This window comes from Vombatus ursinus, unplaced genomic scaffold (assembly GCF_900497805.2).
Source record: "Vombatus ursinus unplaced genomic scaffold, bare-nosed wombat genome assembly UNPS02014774.1, whole genome shotgun sequence".
NCBI lineage: Eukaryota > Metazoa > Chordata > Mammalia > Diprotodontia > Vombatidae > Vombatus > Vombatus ursinus.
Window position 1 is genome coordinate 16615117 of NW_020954552.1, and position 18396 is coordinate 16633512.

Sequence of the window (18396 nt, forward strand, 5' to 3'; positions counted from 1 at the left end):
TTTTGTAACATCTCCAGGATACCAAGCAGACGGAACACATGGGCTGTGTATCAGTCATGCCTTACTCTCACTATGGGACCATTTCATTTCCTTTTTGATCATATATTTAGTGGCATCCTGTATACTGCATATCATTTTGTAATTCCTTGTTTGGTGCACGCACTCACATGTGCACACACACACCCTGTGCCTCTCCAGCAATGATAATGCATATTTTAATTTCTATGCAATATTAAGGGTAAAGTCAGAATTCCCATATTCTTCAGTAAAAGTCTCAAAGCAAATCTCCTAGATGACATGATACTAATTTCCTCAAGAGGTTTTATTTTAGAAAAGGTATAAAATAGTATGATAACTATCTTAAAGATATAACACTTAGATTTTTGAATTTCATAGCAGTGTTATATGCTCTTTTTTTTAATAGCCTTTCATGTCACCTCGGTATCCTGGAGGTCCAAGACCACCACTGAGAATACCTAACCAGGTAAGGCCTCTCTGAAATATAAATTTGCATTGTAATTTGGTAAAAAATTCTGAATTTTTAAGAAATATCCAAAATTATATCTGTACTTTTTAATATTACTTTTACTGTGATTCCTAAGCAATTTATGCTTTTTTCATTACATAATTTTTCCTCATAAAAATCATAGAATTTAAAGCTGTAAGAACCTTAGAGATTACCTAGTCCATTTCCCTGATTCTGTAAATGAGGAAAATTTTGAGACCCAAAGAGGTTACCCTGAGATTATACAGCTAGTGACAGAGTCAAATCTGACTTCCAATTGTATGTCTTCTGACTATTCCTTCCACGACACCATTCTGAAAAACTGCATAAATGTTAGTTAAGTATTGCCAGTTAAAGCCTTGGTATAGTGAATGTTGTTAAAAAAACATCATTAACCTAATTTTTGTCATTTATTTTCATGTTACTTATATTTAAGTTCATAGTTTTGATTTTAGATCAAATATTAACTGTATAATTAACTAAGACTATTTTTAATTTCAGTTGGTCTACAGCTAGGTTGCTAACCTTCCAATGAGTCCTCCACCTTATTGACATATATTGATATTTTGCCGGCTCTAGGCTCACTCTCCCAATTGGCAGGTCAGGTCTCCAGAGGGCAGCTCTTACCCTCCCCTCAGTTAGTCCTGAAGGGTTATGGCATCTAAAACTATTGCTCACGAGCCCTGTCCAATGCGTTCCTTTCCCCCTCCCCAATATAACTTAACCAGTCAGCATCTGCCCAATAACAATGAACGAACTGACATCAATTAGCTTTTACCAAGGGATATTTACTGAGGAGATATTGGAAGGACCAAAAAGAACAATAATCCTCTCCTCCCCAAACTGGGAATTACATTCAGTCCCTGGAAAGAGTGGACTCATTTAAAGTGGTGATCACATTTTAGGTGGAACCTTCTGGCCCATGAATACTTTTCTCCCTCTTCAAAGTTCACTTCTACATTTGGCATAACTAGTGGGCAAGTGCTCCTTGCTTCGCTAGGCTGAGTCAAGCAGATCATTCTTTAAGGCTTGGCAGCTCTGACAGACTTTTCTACTGATGACATTTGTTGGACCCCTGTGGAGACGAGTAAGATATCAGTTGCTTGAAACTTATATGCAAACTTAGTTCTAGCTCAGAAGCCGACTAAAAGAATTTTTGTCACACAGTAAGCTGACATCTGTTTGTTCTCTGAAGTGGAAGAAAGGGGAGGAGGGCTTCTCTCTTGCACATGCGGGAAAGTCGGCTCACCAAACTTCCACATGCACGCGAACTAGGCAGGAAATACTGACCACTCTAAGTACTGAGCCCTCACCTGGTACAAAAATGAGTTGCCTCTGATTTCATGTGGCATTTCACATGTATCTGGATCCAAATGCTGTTAGTCGATTAAGTGTTTCCTAAGCACCTACTATGTGCTTGCTGCTGTGGAGAAATACAAACTAAGTATAAAATATGTGCCCTTTGTTCAAGGAACTAATAAGATAGTTCATAAAACACTTAGAAAATAATCACAGAACTGCACAGTGCTGGTGATGGGATCCAGAACAAGTGCAAACAAAAGATGGGCCTTTTTCCTAATTCCATTTGTGTCCAAAGGAAATCTGTGTCTGTAATAGTATTAATTTATTCCTTTTTAGCCTAACTTTTGCATGTTTTCTCCCCCCACTAGAATGTGAGCTGCTTAAGGGGAAGAACTGGTTTTGCCTGCCTCTCCCCCTTTTTTTTTTATTGCCAGCGCTTAGCACGTGGGAAGCATTTAATAAATGTTTGTTGACTTCATTAACTCATTTTCCTTTTAACCCCTAATACTTCCCCATAATACAAATTTAAAGACCCACATATCCCTGAATTATTCCTTTATGTTAATCCTCACAATAATTCTGCCAAATTTCAAATTCTACCAAATTTTAACCCATTTCTATATTAATTTTGGTTGAAATGTTTGTAAAGTCCTTGCAGAATCCTAACATAGCAGGCAGTCTTCCTCTGAGGTCATTGTAACAGCAATAAATGCTAGCTCCCAATTCCAACCCTGGGTCACAGCTTACACGCTAGCAAGGCTGAAGCCTTTCATGTTTTCTATGGCCTGCAGTGCTCATGGAGCTGCTGGAGCATCTCTCCACAATCCCAACTCAGTATTGAAAAACATGGTCTAAGGGAACAGGCCATGAAATGGGAAAGGAAAGCGGACAGATGCCTCAGATCCTGACATATGGAAACCCTATTTTCTCTGTGGGTGAACACATACATTGACATTCAAATCTGCTTATTTATGTAAATGCCTTTATTGTTTCTGTATAGAGGATGGGACTTTTTCAACTTGTTTCTGAATTTTACTGAGACTTTTTCCAACTTTCCATTTTATATTTTGTACTAGTTCCAATTGAAATTACACTAAGAAGAGGAACATACACCTAGGGCAGGGTGGCCCCCATATTCCCCAAACGCTTAGAGAGCCCTTTCACGACTCTTCAATAATAGCTTTCCTCATGATGATGGCTTAAGGAGAAGGAAAATGCAGGGTGTCCCAAAAGTCTTAGCCCAGCTTTAAGCTTTTAAATCTTACTGTCCCAATCGGCAGTCAAGCCTGTAAAGCTTAAAACTACACCAACACTTTTGGAGCACATCACATTTTTGAGGGTCCCCCAGGCCCCTTTGTCCTCAGTGCTGTTGTTTTGGGAGACCACCAAGGGACTCCGTGGGAGAGCTTCTTACAAGCTTAGCTGAAAGAGAGCCTTTTTAATCCAGATATGTGATCATTTTAAAAACTACCTCCTGAACCTAAAAATGTTCCCCCTTAATTCAGTAGATAAACTGGAAATTATTTAACCTTATCTCAGAGGAATGTCTGACATTGTTAATTTCCTCTATTTAGTCAACAATTAGCAACCCCTTTCTTGTAAATATATGTAAAATAAGCATTCCAATACCTGTAGAATAGGGCAGCTTGGTGGTCCAGTGAATAGACCACTCGGCCATGAGTCAGGAGGTCGTGAGTTCAAATTGGGCATCAGACACTACTAACTGTGTGATCCCTGGCAAGTCACTTAACTTTGCCTCATTTTCTTCATCCATAAAATGAGCTGGATAAGGAAATGGCAGACCATTCCACTATCTTTGCCAAGAAAACCCACAACGGGGCCGTGAAGAGTCAGACACAACTGAAACAACTGAACAAGAACAACCTGTGGAATGAGTAGTTTTAAATATGGGGGGAAGTTGATGCAGAGAGATGTTTCATAAATCCTCAATCAGATACCCTGATGTTTTTGCATGACTGGAGTGTTGGTGGTTCTTTAGCACTGGACACATTTCACTTCCTCAAGTGCAATGTGCTAACATTGATGGCGCCTTGTTCCCATTTATATTTGTTTTATAATGTCCATGACAGCCTCTTTGTTCCTTGTTTTTTTTTTCTCATAGAAGCTGAAACTTTGCTAATTCAGATTCTGCTAATTCCATATTTGTAATATTTTACTTCTGTACTACTGAGAGAAAAGGTTTGTTAGGCAAATTAGTATTTTAAACTTGATCATATGGGGTAATATTTGCCCTCTTCAAGAGAGAGAACAGTTTTCAGGTACTTTCAGAAGATCTAATATAATAATTACAAATAAATCACATAGTCATTAAAGTGGATTGGTAAAACTTTTATGGTTGATAGTAAGTTGGCATTATTACATATGTATTTAGAACAATAAAAATTTAATAATATTCTGTTAAATATTCTATAATTCAGCTATTTTATTAATTTATATTGGCCTTTGGATTAATATAGTTTTATTGTATTGTCAAAAATATTTCTACTGAGAGACTGAATAATAAAATATTAAATACCTAATGACTGTGACAGGTCATAATGCTCAGCTTTAAGATGAGCAAAAACTGGAAGAATTTATAGTCACAATTGATTAGGACATAGTCGTCTATCCTAGATTTTCTTCAGATTTTCCCCGTAGTTTCTGTGTGGATGCACAAAAATGGTACTGTTTTGTGAGGGACTGTCTGATGTTGGCAGCTACCAGGTTGGGCGCTGTGGCAAGAGTAGGGTAAGATCTGGGTATTTTGGAAGTCGAGGCAGGGGCTGTGGTAGGCAGAGTCGTGGTGAACTGGGATGGGCTGGATATGGAGAAGCCCTGAGGCAGTGGGCAGTGCTATGTGAGATAAGCTGGGTACAAGGAAGTAGCCGGAGCTTGAGCTCCTGAGGCAAGGGGCAGTGCCACGTGGGAGTGGGACAGCAGAGGACTGAGTTCCCTTTGCTTAGTCCCCTCCCTATATGCAACATCATCCCCAGACGCCTCTTGTGACCTTCCTGACCTCCTGGGTCCCTTTGTGCAGCACTGACCCTAGCCCCTCCTCCCAGTGTCTGAGTCTGACTTCCTAGGTCACATACTCTGTCTATGTGCTAATCCCAGATGCCTCCTCCCTGTATCTGGTCCTAGCCTCCTACGTCACTCCCTCCCCCTTGGTGTGCTAAACTCAGACAGCCCCTTCCGGTATCTGACCCTACAATCATTGGCTAGTAAGCGGGCTGGGGAGGAGGGGCTAGGTAGGTATTTAGGAACAAGCGTGGTCAGATCACGCGCTCTCTCTCCTGGCTCCTGTTCTGTTGCTCTGGCCTTGCTGCTTGGGCTTGCTATGATGGCTTGCTGTGATGGCCTCTGAATAAAGCTCTGGTGTTGGCGCCTCCCGATGGCTCGTCTCTGTGTGTTTATCCGGTTGAGGACCGAAGACTCGGAAGTGAGTATGACTCTGGTACCATGCTCCTTATAGGAGGAGAGGGTACCGGCGTGCGGCCGGCAGAAGGTCGGCGTGCGGCCAGTTCACTGTTTTATACAGGTATTAGAGATTGTAAGCAGTGTATGTCTGGGGAAGGTAAAAAGCTGGGAAGTAATAAAATATTTGCAACAAAAAGGAGGAAGGTGTAGTAGCCATTGTGGTGGTGGGAGAGAGGAATGCTATGAAGTGTCTTGGGCAAAGAATAAATGCTGATATAGAAATACCAAACTCAGGATCGGTGAGAGAATACCTGGACTTTGTCCCATTGCCAAAAGGCATCCTTGACTCTGGGTCAGGTAATCTTAACAAGAATGTGTAGGGATATTTAAAACTCCTCCTAACCTGACTCCTCCCGACTTCTCCAGGCTCTTTACACATGGTCGCATTCCACACTCTACAATTCTTGATACACTGGCTCATTTGCAATTCCTGGGACCCAGCATTCCCTTCTTCACTGACTCTCTCCTTTTGCCTGGAATGTTCGGCCCTGTCACTTCCACCTTCTGGCACTACCTCCTGATATCCCAGCTGCTAATGCCTTGCCCTCTCAGATTGGCTTCTATCTATTCTGCATATATCTTATATGGATTATATGGACCCCATTATTTCCACGTTGTCTCCCTTATTAGGATGTAAGATCCTTTGATGGAAGGAACTATTTTTGCTCCCCCTACCTCCTCCCTTTGTTATGGTATGTCCAGTCCTTAGCAAAACGCTTCATGTAGTAAATGCTTAATAAATGTTTGTTAACTTAGCTTGACAGACAGTATAGAGATAGGGAATGGGTTTATGCTTTTGGTATAGGAAACTTCCTGTGCGAGTCTTTACCCTCTCTATAAAAGGCAGCTAGGTGGTAAGACGGATAAAGCGCTGGGCTTGAAGTCAGGGAGACTCCTCTTCCTGAGTTCAAATCTGGCCTCAGACAATTACTAACTGTATGACCCTGGGCAAGTCACTTAACCCTGTTTGCCTCAGTTTTCTCATCTGTAAAATGAACTAGAGAAGGACATGGGAAACCACTTCAGTGTCTCTGCCAAGAAAACCCCAAATGGAGTCATGAACAGTTGGAAATGATGGAACAATAACAACAACAAAAATCTTCTCTATAATTTAGTGGGTTGTCTAGAGCACTCAGAGCTCAGATGAAATACTTGTCCAAGGTCACAAAACCAGAATGTATCATTGGACTTAACCCAGTCTTCCTGACTTTTAGGCTAGATCTCTATCCTCTATGCTATGTTGCTAGATCTAGTTTTCTTTCCATTATAGAGAATGGAAAGTTAGGTTATTAAAGGTCTTTTTTAAAAAATAGAATTTGTTATTTATTCAGAATAATGAAAATTCTTAGACTTTTAAGTACTTTAGGACCGTAATGATCTCTTTTAATTAAAATTTTAGTCACCAGTATTTTTTTCCTGTTCTTTTCTCTGTATTTAATGATGTGATTTCATATATTAAAATTGAGATATGTATATATATAATTAAGATTTGACCAGTTAGAGGGTGTTAATGTTATTGTTGTTGAAATGTATATTGTTGTTGAAACACTATGACTTCCAATATATTCTGTGCATCAAAAGAGAAACAAAACAATTTAGAGATTAGATATTCTGGCTACCCAAAGGAAGGTGCAACTGTTGTTCTGTTAACTATATGGAGTTTCAGAATTCTTTTTCCCCATAAACTCGGTCAACATTTAAGTGAATTGAAATTATGCATCGTTAGCTTAATCTATTTCAGATTGTGTCCTGCATTGGCTATACTAGAATAACCTTACATTTACCTGTTGTGCTTTACAACCCTCAAGGAATAGCTGTCCAGCTCTGGAGGCAATCCCATGTTGTAAGGCTATTATTTATTAATATAAAATGAATCGTTTTTCTACCCATATATGCTCAATGAGAGGACTTGCATTTTAGCGTTCTAAATGTAAATACTACTGAGGAATAATAGTTCTAAAAAACCGTTCTTTCTTTGACATTGTCCCTTCCACTCAGATAGGAAAAGTGCGCATCTGGGTGAAAGAAATCTTTAAGGCACTTTAGTCTCACAAAGAAAATAAACATGATCAGTCAGATTTTCAAATCCCAGAGCAAGTGAGAAACATGTAACTTTAACAAACCATATAGTTGCACTTCCTTCGCAGTGTGTAATTTGAATATCTTATTCAGAGTTCGGTTCCATTTAACAGTCCTGTCCTTTACCAGTAATCGTGTACCTTTTTTTCATCATGTCACCTTAACTTAAAATGTTAAAGCCACCAGGATGACATAGTGCAATAAAGACTTCTACAGTATAAATGCAAGTACATTCTACGTGGGGTAAATTGGAGGCATGTATTTTGCACTTGAAAATATAGAGAATCGGGTTTCTAGAAACATATGGCGTTGGTGAGGGGCGGACTATAAAAATTAAATATATTAGGCGTGCTTAGTGCTTAGAGTCATAACTAGTTGAGTGTACTTAGGGTTTATAAAAATTAGTGGCTAATGATTAGAGATGGAAGTTTTGTTCCTTTGGCAGTTCAAGATAGTCACTTCCATCATTGGATTTTCTTTGCTTATTGCTTTTCAGTTATTATAGTGGTTGTCCTTAAAGTAGTTAAATAATATATATTATTGAAATATTCAAATACCAAGTATACATTTCAGCTATATAAATAGCAATTTGTTATAAAGTATGCCTAAATTATTTACATGATGATTACATGTTTAAAATTATTATTTTAAATCCCATGGAATCATTTTTTTTTATCTGTTGTTCCCTTATGACTTGACATTGTAAGTATTGTATGTAGGACCTTAATGGTATGGGAAAAAAAGTAGTAACAGATCACATATGCCTGAAAAATAGTATTTTCTCTTCCTTACCACACCAAATAAAATGAAGTCTTTCATTCAGTCCTGTGAGCTCTTGCCCCATCTAAATCCTAGTTGCACAAGACATCTGGGTTTGATTTTTGGTCCTGTTGTTTCTCCCAGAGCTTCAGAGAACATAAAATATCTCATTAGCCTGAAGCGTTTGTACCACGGTAATGTTCTTTTCAGATGTTAGCAAATAAAAAAAATATATATATATACACATACATACATACATACATACATACATACATATATATGTGTGTGTGTGTGCGCACTGTATAGCTAGCAACCTCGAAGGAAAATAGGAAATCTACATATAAAATAGTAGCTTTTTTCTCCCCCAAAATTTCCTTACAGTCTATGTTTATTTCTGTATATTTTAATAACCTTTTCTCCTGATAATCTTATTAAAGAAGAAAAGGATGAAGAAGAGAAAAAAAAATATTGTGTTAAACCTACTTCACTTTGCAATAGGTTTGGCAGTGATTAAATCAAATTTATGCAAAGGGTATATATTTTAAAGCATTATAGTAATCTCTTGGGGACTGAGGTTATTTTATTCTTTGTTCTTGCTTTCTCAGTGCCTAGGAGAGTGCTTTGCATATAGCAGGCACTTAAAAAGTTCTTGTTGACTTAATGGTAATTGCCGTCAAGAAACATTTATTGAAAGAAAGGTGGTGGAATGGGAGAAGTCCCTCATAACTGCCCGGGGACTGGCGGTGCTCAGGTAGGCAGAGGGACCTCCATCAGGGTCTCCTAACCAGGGGCTGTGTGCCTCCAAGGTCATCCCTACCACTGCCCCAACAATAGAGGAAATCAAAGAAGAAAGGAGTACTATGGAATACAAAATCTTGGTCTTGTTTGGTAAAGGTGGTGTTGGCAAAAGTACCTCCGATACTCCCTTTATTCCTGGTCTCACAAAAAAGTGACAGCAAATAGGTTGCTTTGCTGGATCTTGACATAAGTGAACCATCAGTTCACAAGATAAACTACACTAGAGGGAGAAGAGTTTAATCAGAGAGGTACTGGATGGTCTCTAGCATATGTTGGAAAATCTTGGTAGGATGTCAGTAGACTTCTTGACTTCCAGTCCTGATGATGCTGTTATCTGGCAGGGACCCCAAAACATGGTAGGAGCAAGCAATTTCTTCATGATGTGGCTTGGGAGAAAATGATTCCCTCAATGTAAATACCCCACCTGGCTTTTCAGATGAAAATTTATTCATAGTACAGTATCTCAGTGCAGTACTCATAGATGGAGCAGATATAATCACAGCCCCTCAGGAAGCATTCTAATAGGATGTTAGAAAAGAAATCAACTTTTGTCATAAAGTCTGGGTATAGCTAATAGGCCAGTTTGAAGTTAGACAGTGGAAAATAGAGCTGAAAAGGTATGTTGTGGCCTCATTGTTGAAGACTCTGTGTGTGTGTGTGTGTGTGTGTGTGTGTGTGTGTGTGTGTGTGTGTGTGTGTGTGTGTTTAAGTTTAAGCTATCTTGGGGATCAGAACTAGAAAGCAGAGTGTTTTCTGCTATAGTGGGAGCTAGACTCTGGTGAAAAAAGAAGAATATTAATTACTGTTCCATGTAGACTGTTCTTCAAATCAGATAATGCAGACCATCCTCAAGTCATTAAAAAGCTATCCAGGATTTGACCTTTTCCAAACAAACTCCAGTTAGATTTCCTCAGAATAGCAAATATTAAACAACGGTGAGGTTGAAACTCCCTCACTTTAGCTCTGCTAGCCTGATGAGGTAAACTTTTGATTGACTTGTACAATCAGACCAACGTGAACAGGACCTGTACACCTCTTTGAATCAAAGTCTGTGAGAGACGGGGTCACACCCTAAGAAATCTGTTTGGATATTTAGAGCAAATAATTTACATCAAATCTTTTATGAAGTTAAATCTGCCAATGATATGTCAATATAAATAATTTTGACTCACAAAATGCTTTTTTTAACTGTAAGCTATAGGTCCATGAAAAGGAATAGAGAGTCCATCCATTCATGACATAAGGAAAATGTCATGAAGGTCAAAGTTTTGGTGAGGGCAAATGGATGATTAAGAGGATGATAACTAAAGATAAATTTAGATTTTTTAAATAGACTTAAAAGAGTACTTGAACTTGAAGGATGTTAGCAATTATTATATCAGGCATTTTAGCAATGAATAGAAAGAGCAAAGACTTGACTTTTACTTTTTATTATTTTTTGAAGTAGTAATCAATAATGAAATAAATTGTTTCCAGAATGACCCAGAAACAGTATCAGTGCTAAAATTATCTGTAATTCTCCAAAATCCCCATGAGAATATGTATGTCAAAATCGCAACTGAAAATAGTGATGGTTGTTTCTTTGATGTTGATGGTGTCACATGGGATTCATCCTATGGTAGCCAATAGTTAATCAGACTAATCATTTAGATATAAGGTGTGTGCTGCCCATGTACATTATGTTTATCCACATACAATGTCAAAACACAGCTCATGGAAAGCATTGATAGATATCTCTGGAATCTTGCTCACTCCTCTCTAAGAAAGACTGTGATTCCTGCCTTGCGGAGGAACAAGAGAAAGGATCATGAAGATGAGTGCTCAGTTCTCCACAGAGATAAGGGTACCAGACTAGAATTTTATCTGTCTGCCCTCTCTCCTGCCCCAGCTGCAAAATATTGCTGGTATAGGGCCCTGATTGGTTCAGAACAAAAAGCTACTAGATTTCCTAGTAACTCTCTCTTAAAGAGGAGAAGCCATACTAAGCTTACACATGCTTTCTTGGCCCCTTAATTCCAAAATCTGGTTTCAGAAAAATAGATAAAGCAGATAAAAAACAAGAATAAGAGAAGTTTTACAGATTAGATTATATCAAAAAATACAGAAGACTAAATCTACTCTCCCACTGGGAGCAAGATCTCAGCTCAAACCAAGAGAGTCCTCAGTCTTGCCAAAGCGGATATTCCTAAAAGTCTCTTGGGAGGCAAGCTGAAAATCAGGGACATGTTGAGGAACAGACTTCCCTACTTATCTTTAAGAAAGCCTTTATCTTTCTTCTACCTGGAGATATTTCTGAATAGGATCTGAAATCACAAGTCTTTTTTGAATAAGGACTCAAGAATGTCCCACCTCTACAAAACTCTTGTACAAATTGCAGCATCACATCAGCATTCTCTCTACCATTTAGGAGATTGTCATGAAAGACAGTGCAGCTAGGCTAGAAATTGGAGTTACAATGAAACTGCTGTGTTTGAAAGATTTGGTATGACACAAAAGAAGTGAAGTGAGGTCTAGGATTTCATCACCATGGTAGTCATCCAAATTCCACTGAAACAAATTTTTAACTGAACTAGTATCCACATAACTTCTAGCTATTTCAAAATATCAAATCTGTTCCCACCAGAAGAATGAATTTTTTTCCACTATTGGGTTACACTTTAAAGAATGTTGTAGTTTTTGAAGGCAGCTTCAAAAGAGAAGTCCCAAAAATCTTCTGGGCTCTGTGACATCGTTTTGCAATACGTGTTTAGTCTTTCAAAAGGACAATACTCATTTATATCCATAAGTTTTGGTGTGTTTATTTACAAATAGGCTTCATTATTCTATGTATTTTATGTATACCACAAGCAAAAGAGTAGCAAAACTATAAATCATTTAATAATTCATACTTTTTACTAATTAAGAAAGCTTTCCAACTAAAAAATATTCTTTAAAGAAATAATTATTTAACTGTAGGGATATTCAGTATTCATGTCTTGGGAGGGAAGGGAATAAGTATTTATTAAATAACTCACACCATGCAAATTGGCAAAGATGACAAAAAATGGGAATAGTCAGTTTTAAAGGGTTTGTGTGGGAAAATAGGCACACTAATAACACATTTGGTAACTGTGAATTAATTTGACCGTTTTGGAAAGCAACCTGAAATTTTTCTAAGAAATTGGCTAAAAAGTTCACACATTTTACCAGGAGATTCCATTTCTAGACAAACACCCCTGAGAAGGTGTAGGATAGACAGAAAAGCCCAATAGATACCAACATATTTATAGCACTACTTTCTGTGGAAGCAAAGAACTAGAAGCAAAATTGACATCCCATCAACTGGGGCTGTCAACCAAGTATAAATGCAATAGAATATTACTACACCATAAGAAATGATGAGTATGAAGAAAGCATGGAGGCATGGGAAGAATTCTACAAGCCAAGAGTTAGTGAAGTGAGCAAAACCAGGAAAAGTTTACAAAGTAACTAGGGTATAAAAATAACAATAGAAATCAAGTCTGAATGGTATGCAAATTTAATGAACAAGCTTGGCAAAAAGAAAGGAGATGTGGATGCATCTACCTCTCTCTTTGCAGGGATGAACAGAGCATATATTTTGACTTGAATGATGTACTAGTTAGTTTTGCTAATCTGCCTCTTTCCTCTTTTTTTATATTGTTATAAGATGTCAATCAATCAACATTTATTGTCTCATATATGCCAGGCACTGTGTTAAGCCCAAAAGACAAGATGCTCACAGTCTAGTGGGGGAAGGCAACAAGCAAACAAATATGTATGAACAAACTATGTACAGGATAAATAGGAGATAATTTGCAGGGGGAAGGCTCTAGAATTAAGGGGGCTAGGCAAGGCTTCCTGTAGAACTTGGGATTTTAGTTAGAATTTGAAGAAAACCAGGGAGGTCAGTAGTCAGAGCAGAGACAGGAGAATATTCCAGGCATGGAGGACAACCAGAGAGGATGCCTGGAGTCAAGAGATGGAGTGTCTTGTTTGTGGAACCTCCCGGAGAAAACTGCCAGTGGATGGAAGAATACATGTCAGGGAGTATGTAAGAAGACTAGAAAGGTCCGAGGGGCCTAGGTTATGAAGGGCTTTGAATGGAGCATTTGAAATCCCCTAGTATGAGGACAGTAGTGAGGAGGAGAGAAAAATGGTGAGCAAGGTACTGAACTCCTTAAGGAAGGTATGGAAGTGATCTTTATAAACAACAGCTACAAGGATTTGGATTGGGTCATAGATAATGAATTGCATGAACCTCAAAGGAAGAGATGTTACTGAATCGAGGAGGTTGGGAAAAAACCTGGAAGTGGCAATGGGGAGCAAGGAGCATTCCAACTCCCTGCCTGCCTCAAACAGTGAAATGCCTCTCTGAGTGAGTGGTTATATTGGGAAATGAAAGTGATATAAAAACCAAAGGTATCAATAGGAAAAAAGTTGTGAAGATAAGCTTGACCTGAGTTGATCCAACTTAAGGTGATTTGAGAGGATTTTGAAGGATAATGTGCTCTACAGAGATGCCAGATTTTGCTCTATATGGATAGTTGTGCAAAGTTCATAGCTTCTTAGGGCATATCCCAGCTATAATGCTGCCTTGATTATTGACTAAGTATGTTTTAGTCATTCAGTTAATATGTATTAAGCAAAGCGCTGGAGCAGGAGCTATAGAGAATACAAAGGAAAATATTGCAAAGAGGTGTCATGCTGACACCAAACAGGCTTTGCTAGCTCTGTTCCATTATTGTACTTTTAGCCTTTTCTTTCCATACAGTTTTCTCAAATGCAGTATTATGGCAGTTTATTTAATGGGTTACCACAGCCAAAGAATTCACCACCAAGTAGCCAACAGATTTGGCTTGATGAGCCTCTTTTATATGTAGGCTGGTTCTCAGGAAGCAGACAAGTTGCTCAGAATTATTTGAAGCTTTTCCAGCCTGGTAGAACTTACTTGACCTTGTACTTGGTTAACACAGTCTTTGAGCATCCAGGGTCTCTTCCCGATCACACTAAAGCATTTGTGTGGGATTTGTGGAGAACTATGTAAAAAAAGTCATTTTTTTTTAAAAGGATTCTTCTAAAGTCAATGATTTCTTTCTCAATTCTTTATGCCCAAAGAGTCTTTGACTCACTCTTATTCACCCAGAATAAGGTCATGTAATACATCTTCTTTTGATCAGTAGTAGGCAATGAATGATCTTATATGCATTTGAGGGTTTTTTCATATTGAGAAATTGAATGATTGAGAAGGACCCTTGAGAAATACTAAAATTAATTTAAGTATTAAATATAATGTAACTTGTTGAATTCTGTCATCATGCTTTGTTTCTCTTTATATACATTAGGCACTTGGAGGTGTCCCAGGAAGTCAGCCATTACTGCCTAGTGGAATGGACCCAACGCGACAACAAGGTCAGTTCTTTAAAATGTATGTCTATGAAATTGATGCTAAGAATCTCAATTTACTTTCTCAAGTAAATTTCCTTTCTGTAAGTTTCACTTTCTGTTCCATTGCACTTGTACATATAATTTACTCAACTGCAGCATATTAGAGACCTATCAGGAAACCTGGAATTTAATTCCAGACATGTCACTAACTTTATAACCTTGGAGAGGCCACTTCATCTCTCTAGGTCTTGGTTTTCTTACCTGGGGCAGTTATTCTAGAAAATTACTTATGTTTCTGACATTCTATAATTTGTATATTATGATTTGCATTTGTGGAGTCAGTATAATAAAATGGAAGAGGGGGGTAGGTAGGTGGCACAGTGGATAGAACTCGGGGCCTAGAGTCAGGGAGACTCCTCTTCCTGAGTTCAAATCCAGCCTCAGACACTTATTAGCTGTGTTACCCTGAGCAAGCCACTTCACATCTGTTTGCCTAAATTTCGTCATCTGTCAAATGAGCTGGAGAAAGAAGTGGCAAACCACTTCAGTATCTTTGCCAAGAAAACCCTAAATGGGGTTGCAAAGAATCAGACACGACTGAAAAGACTGAACAACAACAACAAAATAACAATAATAAAATGGAAAGATCACTGGAGTAGTCTTTAAGAGACTTGGGTTCTGAGTCCTTGCTCAGCAAGTTACTAGCCGTGTGACTTTAGACAGGTCACAACTTCTCTCAGTCTTAATTTCTTCCTGTATAAGATGGGAACAATAATCAGCTGTGCCTACTATATAGGACTGTTGAGAAGGTTCAGTGATAATGTATGTGAAATTACTTTGAAAATTGTAGGGGTCTATACTGATAAAGGTAAGAAAATATTGCTCTTATCAATGATAGATGTGAATTAGAATAAATAAAACAATAAATATCCTTGGAAGATAGGAATAACATAGATATTGAATTAAAGATAGCATCATTCTAGGTAATTGCATCAAACTCTTAACCCTCCAGACTTTTTTCATTATTGCCAACAGGTAGAAATATTAAATAAATTGAGTTTCACCTATTCTTGCTTGCTATTTCTGACCACTTCTGATAGAGAAGTTGGTAAACAGTGAAATGACCACAGAACGAACCAGAATAATTTACGTTACTAGATTACACACACACACACACACACACACACACACACACACCCCTTAATACTTGAGAGTTGTTTGTCATTATTAACTGAAATTTATATAGTGCTTTACAAAACACTTCCCATACATTATCTCATTTGACCTTCATAATTTAATATGGTGGATACTTTAGCTCTTATCCTCATTTTGCTTTTGAGGAGGCTAAGGTCCAGAGAGGATCATTTACTTCACTAGGGTCAGTCACGTAACTAGCAGGCATGATTTGAGTCTGACTCTTAAATCTGAGGGATACTTTCTACCAGGAACAGGAACTCAACACTAGGGTACCCCCTAGAGTACCCATAAAGATGGGGCTATTCTAAGAGAATAGCAGAATCTCAGCTATAATAGGGAATGCAGGAAAGGATGCTAAGTAGTTTCAGAAATGGGCCATCTGTTGTTAAGCAACTACAATTTTAAGTCAGGTGCCTGAAATGTCATCATCTTATATAAGTATAAAAACTGTTGACCCTTGTTTGGCATTGATGCACATTGAAATCTTACATTTTCATGTCTTTTTTCAGGACATCCAAATATGGGTGGACCAATGCAGAGAATGACCCCTCCAAGAGGAATGGTTCCCTTGGGGCCACAGGTATTTGGCATGAATGTTTGTGTGTGGCAGTTGACATAGGTAAACCATAAGCATGGCCAAGAGACTTTTTATGATGTAGGAGCTGTAGGACAGGACTAACAATAATGTTACATCACATAATACTCATTTCTTTTTTCTGCCTAAGTAATAACTTTATTACAAATTCATGTGCTGAAATGCAAAAATATCTTCAGCAATAATATACAAAGTGTATCTGAACAGTAATGTCAACTGACTGAAAAAAAGAGTCTGGCCAGTTGGATGCAAATTTTTGCACATGTATTATGAATTTTCTAAATCACATCTACCCCAATAAGGGTCTTTAAATCATTATAACAATGTGTTTATTTCCAAAACAGGACTCATACATAATATTTATTTCACACTGGCTAACCATATTATATCTGGCTTTTAACATGACAAATGCCTGATATAACATTGTGTTTCTGGGGACATGGTTTTATCTGTGTAAATCCAAATCTGAGGAATAAATCATGTTGTAACAGCTTTACACTTTATTTGTATAGTGCCTTTTCCTCTTTAGAGGAAATGTATTTAAAAATATAATTTAGTAATTGATAGGTAGCAATGCCTTTCTATTAGATATACTAGAAGAAAGGTTGTGATATTCTAAATAAAAATCAAGGTGCTGATAATGTTAAATAGCAAAGCATTTTAAAAATCATGTGAGTTTTATATTCACAATTTTCTAGTATACACAAGAGGGCCATTGAGAAGTCATCTTTGAAGTATGTTCTTTTGTACAGATCTAATACTATTCACTATATATCAGCTGTACTTAACCAGAAGCAACAGATTATACACTAGAATTGAGACTTCTCTATCCAGCAGTGGCATTTTAAGCGTTTTGTTCCTGGAGGTCAAATTTGTTTTAGATAGTTTCTTTACATTTTTCCTTACGTTTGCAAAAAAAAAGTACCTGAAGTGGAAATTAATTTCTAAAGAGTGAATCAAAATAATAGAAATGAGAGTTGTATAAACCTGTACAGGGGGCTTTCATGTGGTTAGCAGTAGTCAGTGAATTTCCTTCCCTGTCATCCTCATGAAAGCAACTAATAGTTTTGCTCTTTTAGAATGTATTTGATGCCAGTTTGGATACATAAAAGGAGCGTTGGGCTGGTTTGTTATTTTTCAAGTACCTGACAGAATTTCAAATTAAATTTGTTCTTATGGCTCATTTGAATGGCTATAATAGTCATATTAACTTATGCTAAAGATAAACTATTTAGGTTTTCCACCTGGCTACTTTGTGAGTTGGTGTCATTTCATTCTTTGTACTTGTATCCACAGTGCCTGTAACATAACAGACATTTAATAAATGTTTACTGATTGATCAGATAAGAAAATATTTCCATTGAAGTTCTAAATAATCACTGAAATTGGTAACCCCATCCTTTCTAAGCTTTCATATTTTTCTAAGATTAGTTAAAATAGGTTTCCAACCAAGATATCCAAATTTAAATGAAACCACTCATTCTGGACCCAAAATACTCCTAGGTAACCTTTAAGGATCTTCGGTTAGATACTTTAATTCTTTTTGTCCCCAACTTCCTAATGTAAGTTGATGAATTAAGTTTATTAAATTATATCCAAGTAGTCTAAGAGTTTGAACCAAAGAGTTCAAAGTGTTAGAAATTATGAACATATATAAAATGATGACTTTATAGAATCATATGGGTTTTATATAACTAAACTTGTATGTTTTTAAATTATGTTTTTCAGAGTACTTACCTGAAACAAAATCTTACATTACACATATGCAAGTTCCAAACATATTATCTGAACCAGGCCAGTATTTATGGTAATTGGGCCCAATCAATTAATAGACGAGTATTTATTAAGTGCCTCCAATGTCCCAGGCATTGTACTAAGTCCTAGACATACAAAGAGAAAAAATGAAACAATCTTTGCCTTCAAGAAGCTTTCATTGAATCAGGGTAAGTGTGCATATATAACATGTATAGACATACATATATGCATACATATGTATGTGTGTACTCTCTACATATAGTGTGTATGTATATATGTGTGTATATGCATGTGTTATATACACATACACAAAATATTCACAATAAATACAGTGTAATTGGAGAGAAGAGCCATTAGCAACTGGGGAGATCTTGAAAGTCTTATCATCGAATTAGAGAAAATGGCATCTGGTAAAGTTAATAAATGAGAAAATAGAAGGGCTAAGATAAGATCTTTGAGGTACAACTACAGGTAGGAAACATGATAGGAATAATAAACCAACTGTAATAAGAATGGATTGTCACACATTTGGGAGGAGAACCGA

The 18396-nt window shown here is 37.4% G+C and overlaps 1 protein-coding gene and 1 pseudogene across 2 annotated transcripts in view; both read left to right on the plus strand.

The window, feature by feature from the left end:
• SSBP2 (single stranded DNA binding protein 2) overlaps nt 1-18396 on the plus strand; it is a 414580-nt gene that overhangs the window by 335976 nt on the left and 60208 nt on the right. For both annotated transcript variants that reach the window (XM_027864166.1, XM_027864167.1), the window contains 3 exons: nt 425-484; nt 14263-14329; nt 16012-16082. In XM_027864166.1, the coding sequence (XP_027719967.1) occupies nt 425-484; nt 14263-14329; nt 16012-16082 (198 nt within the window). The remainder of the gene's footprint in view (nt 1-424; nt 485-14262; nt 14330-16011; nt 16083-18396) is intronic.
• Nucleotides 8829-10830, plus strand: LOC114044612 (annotated as a pseudogene).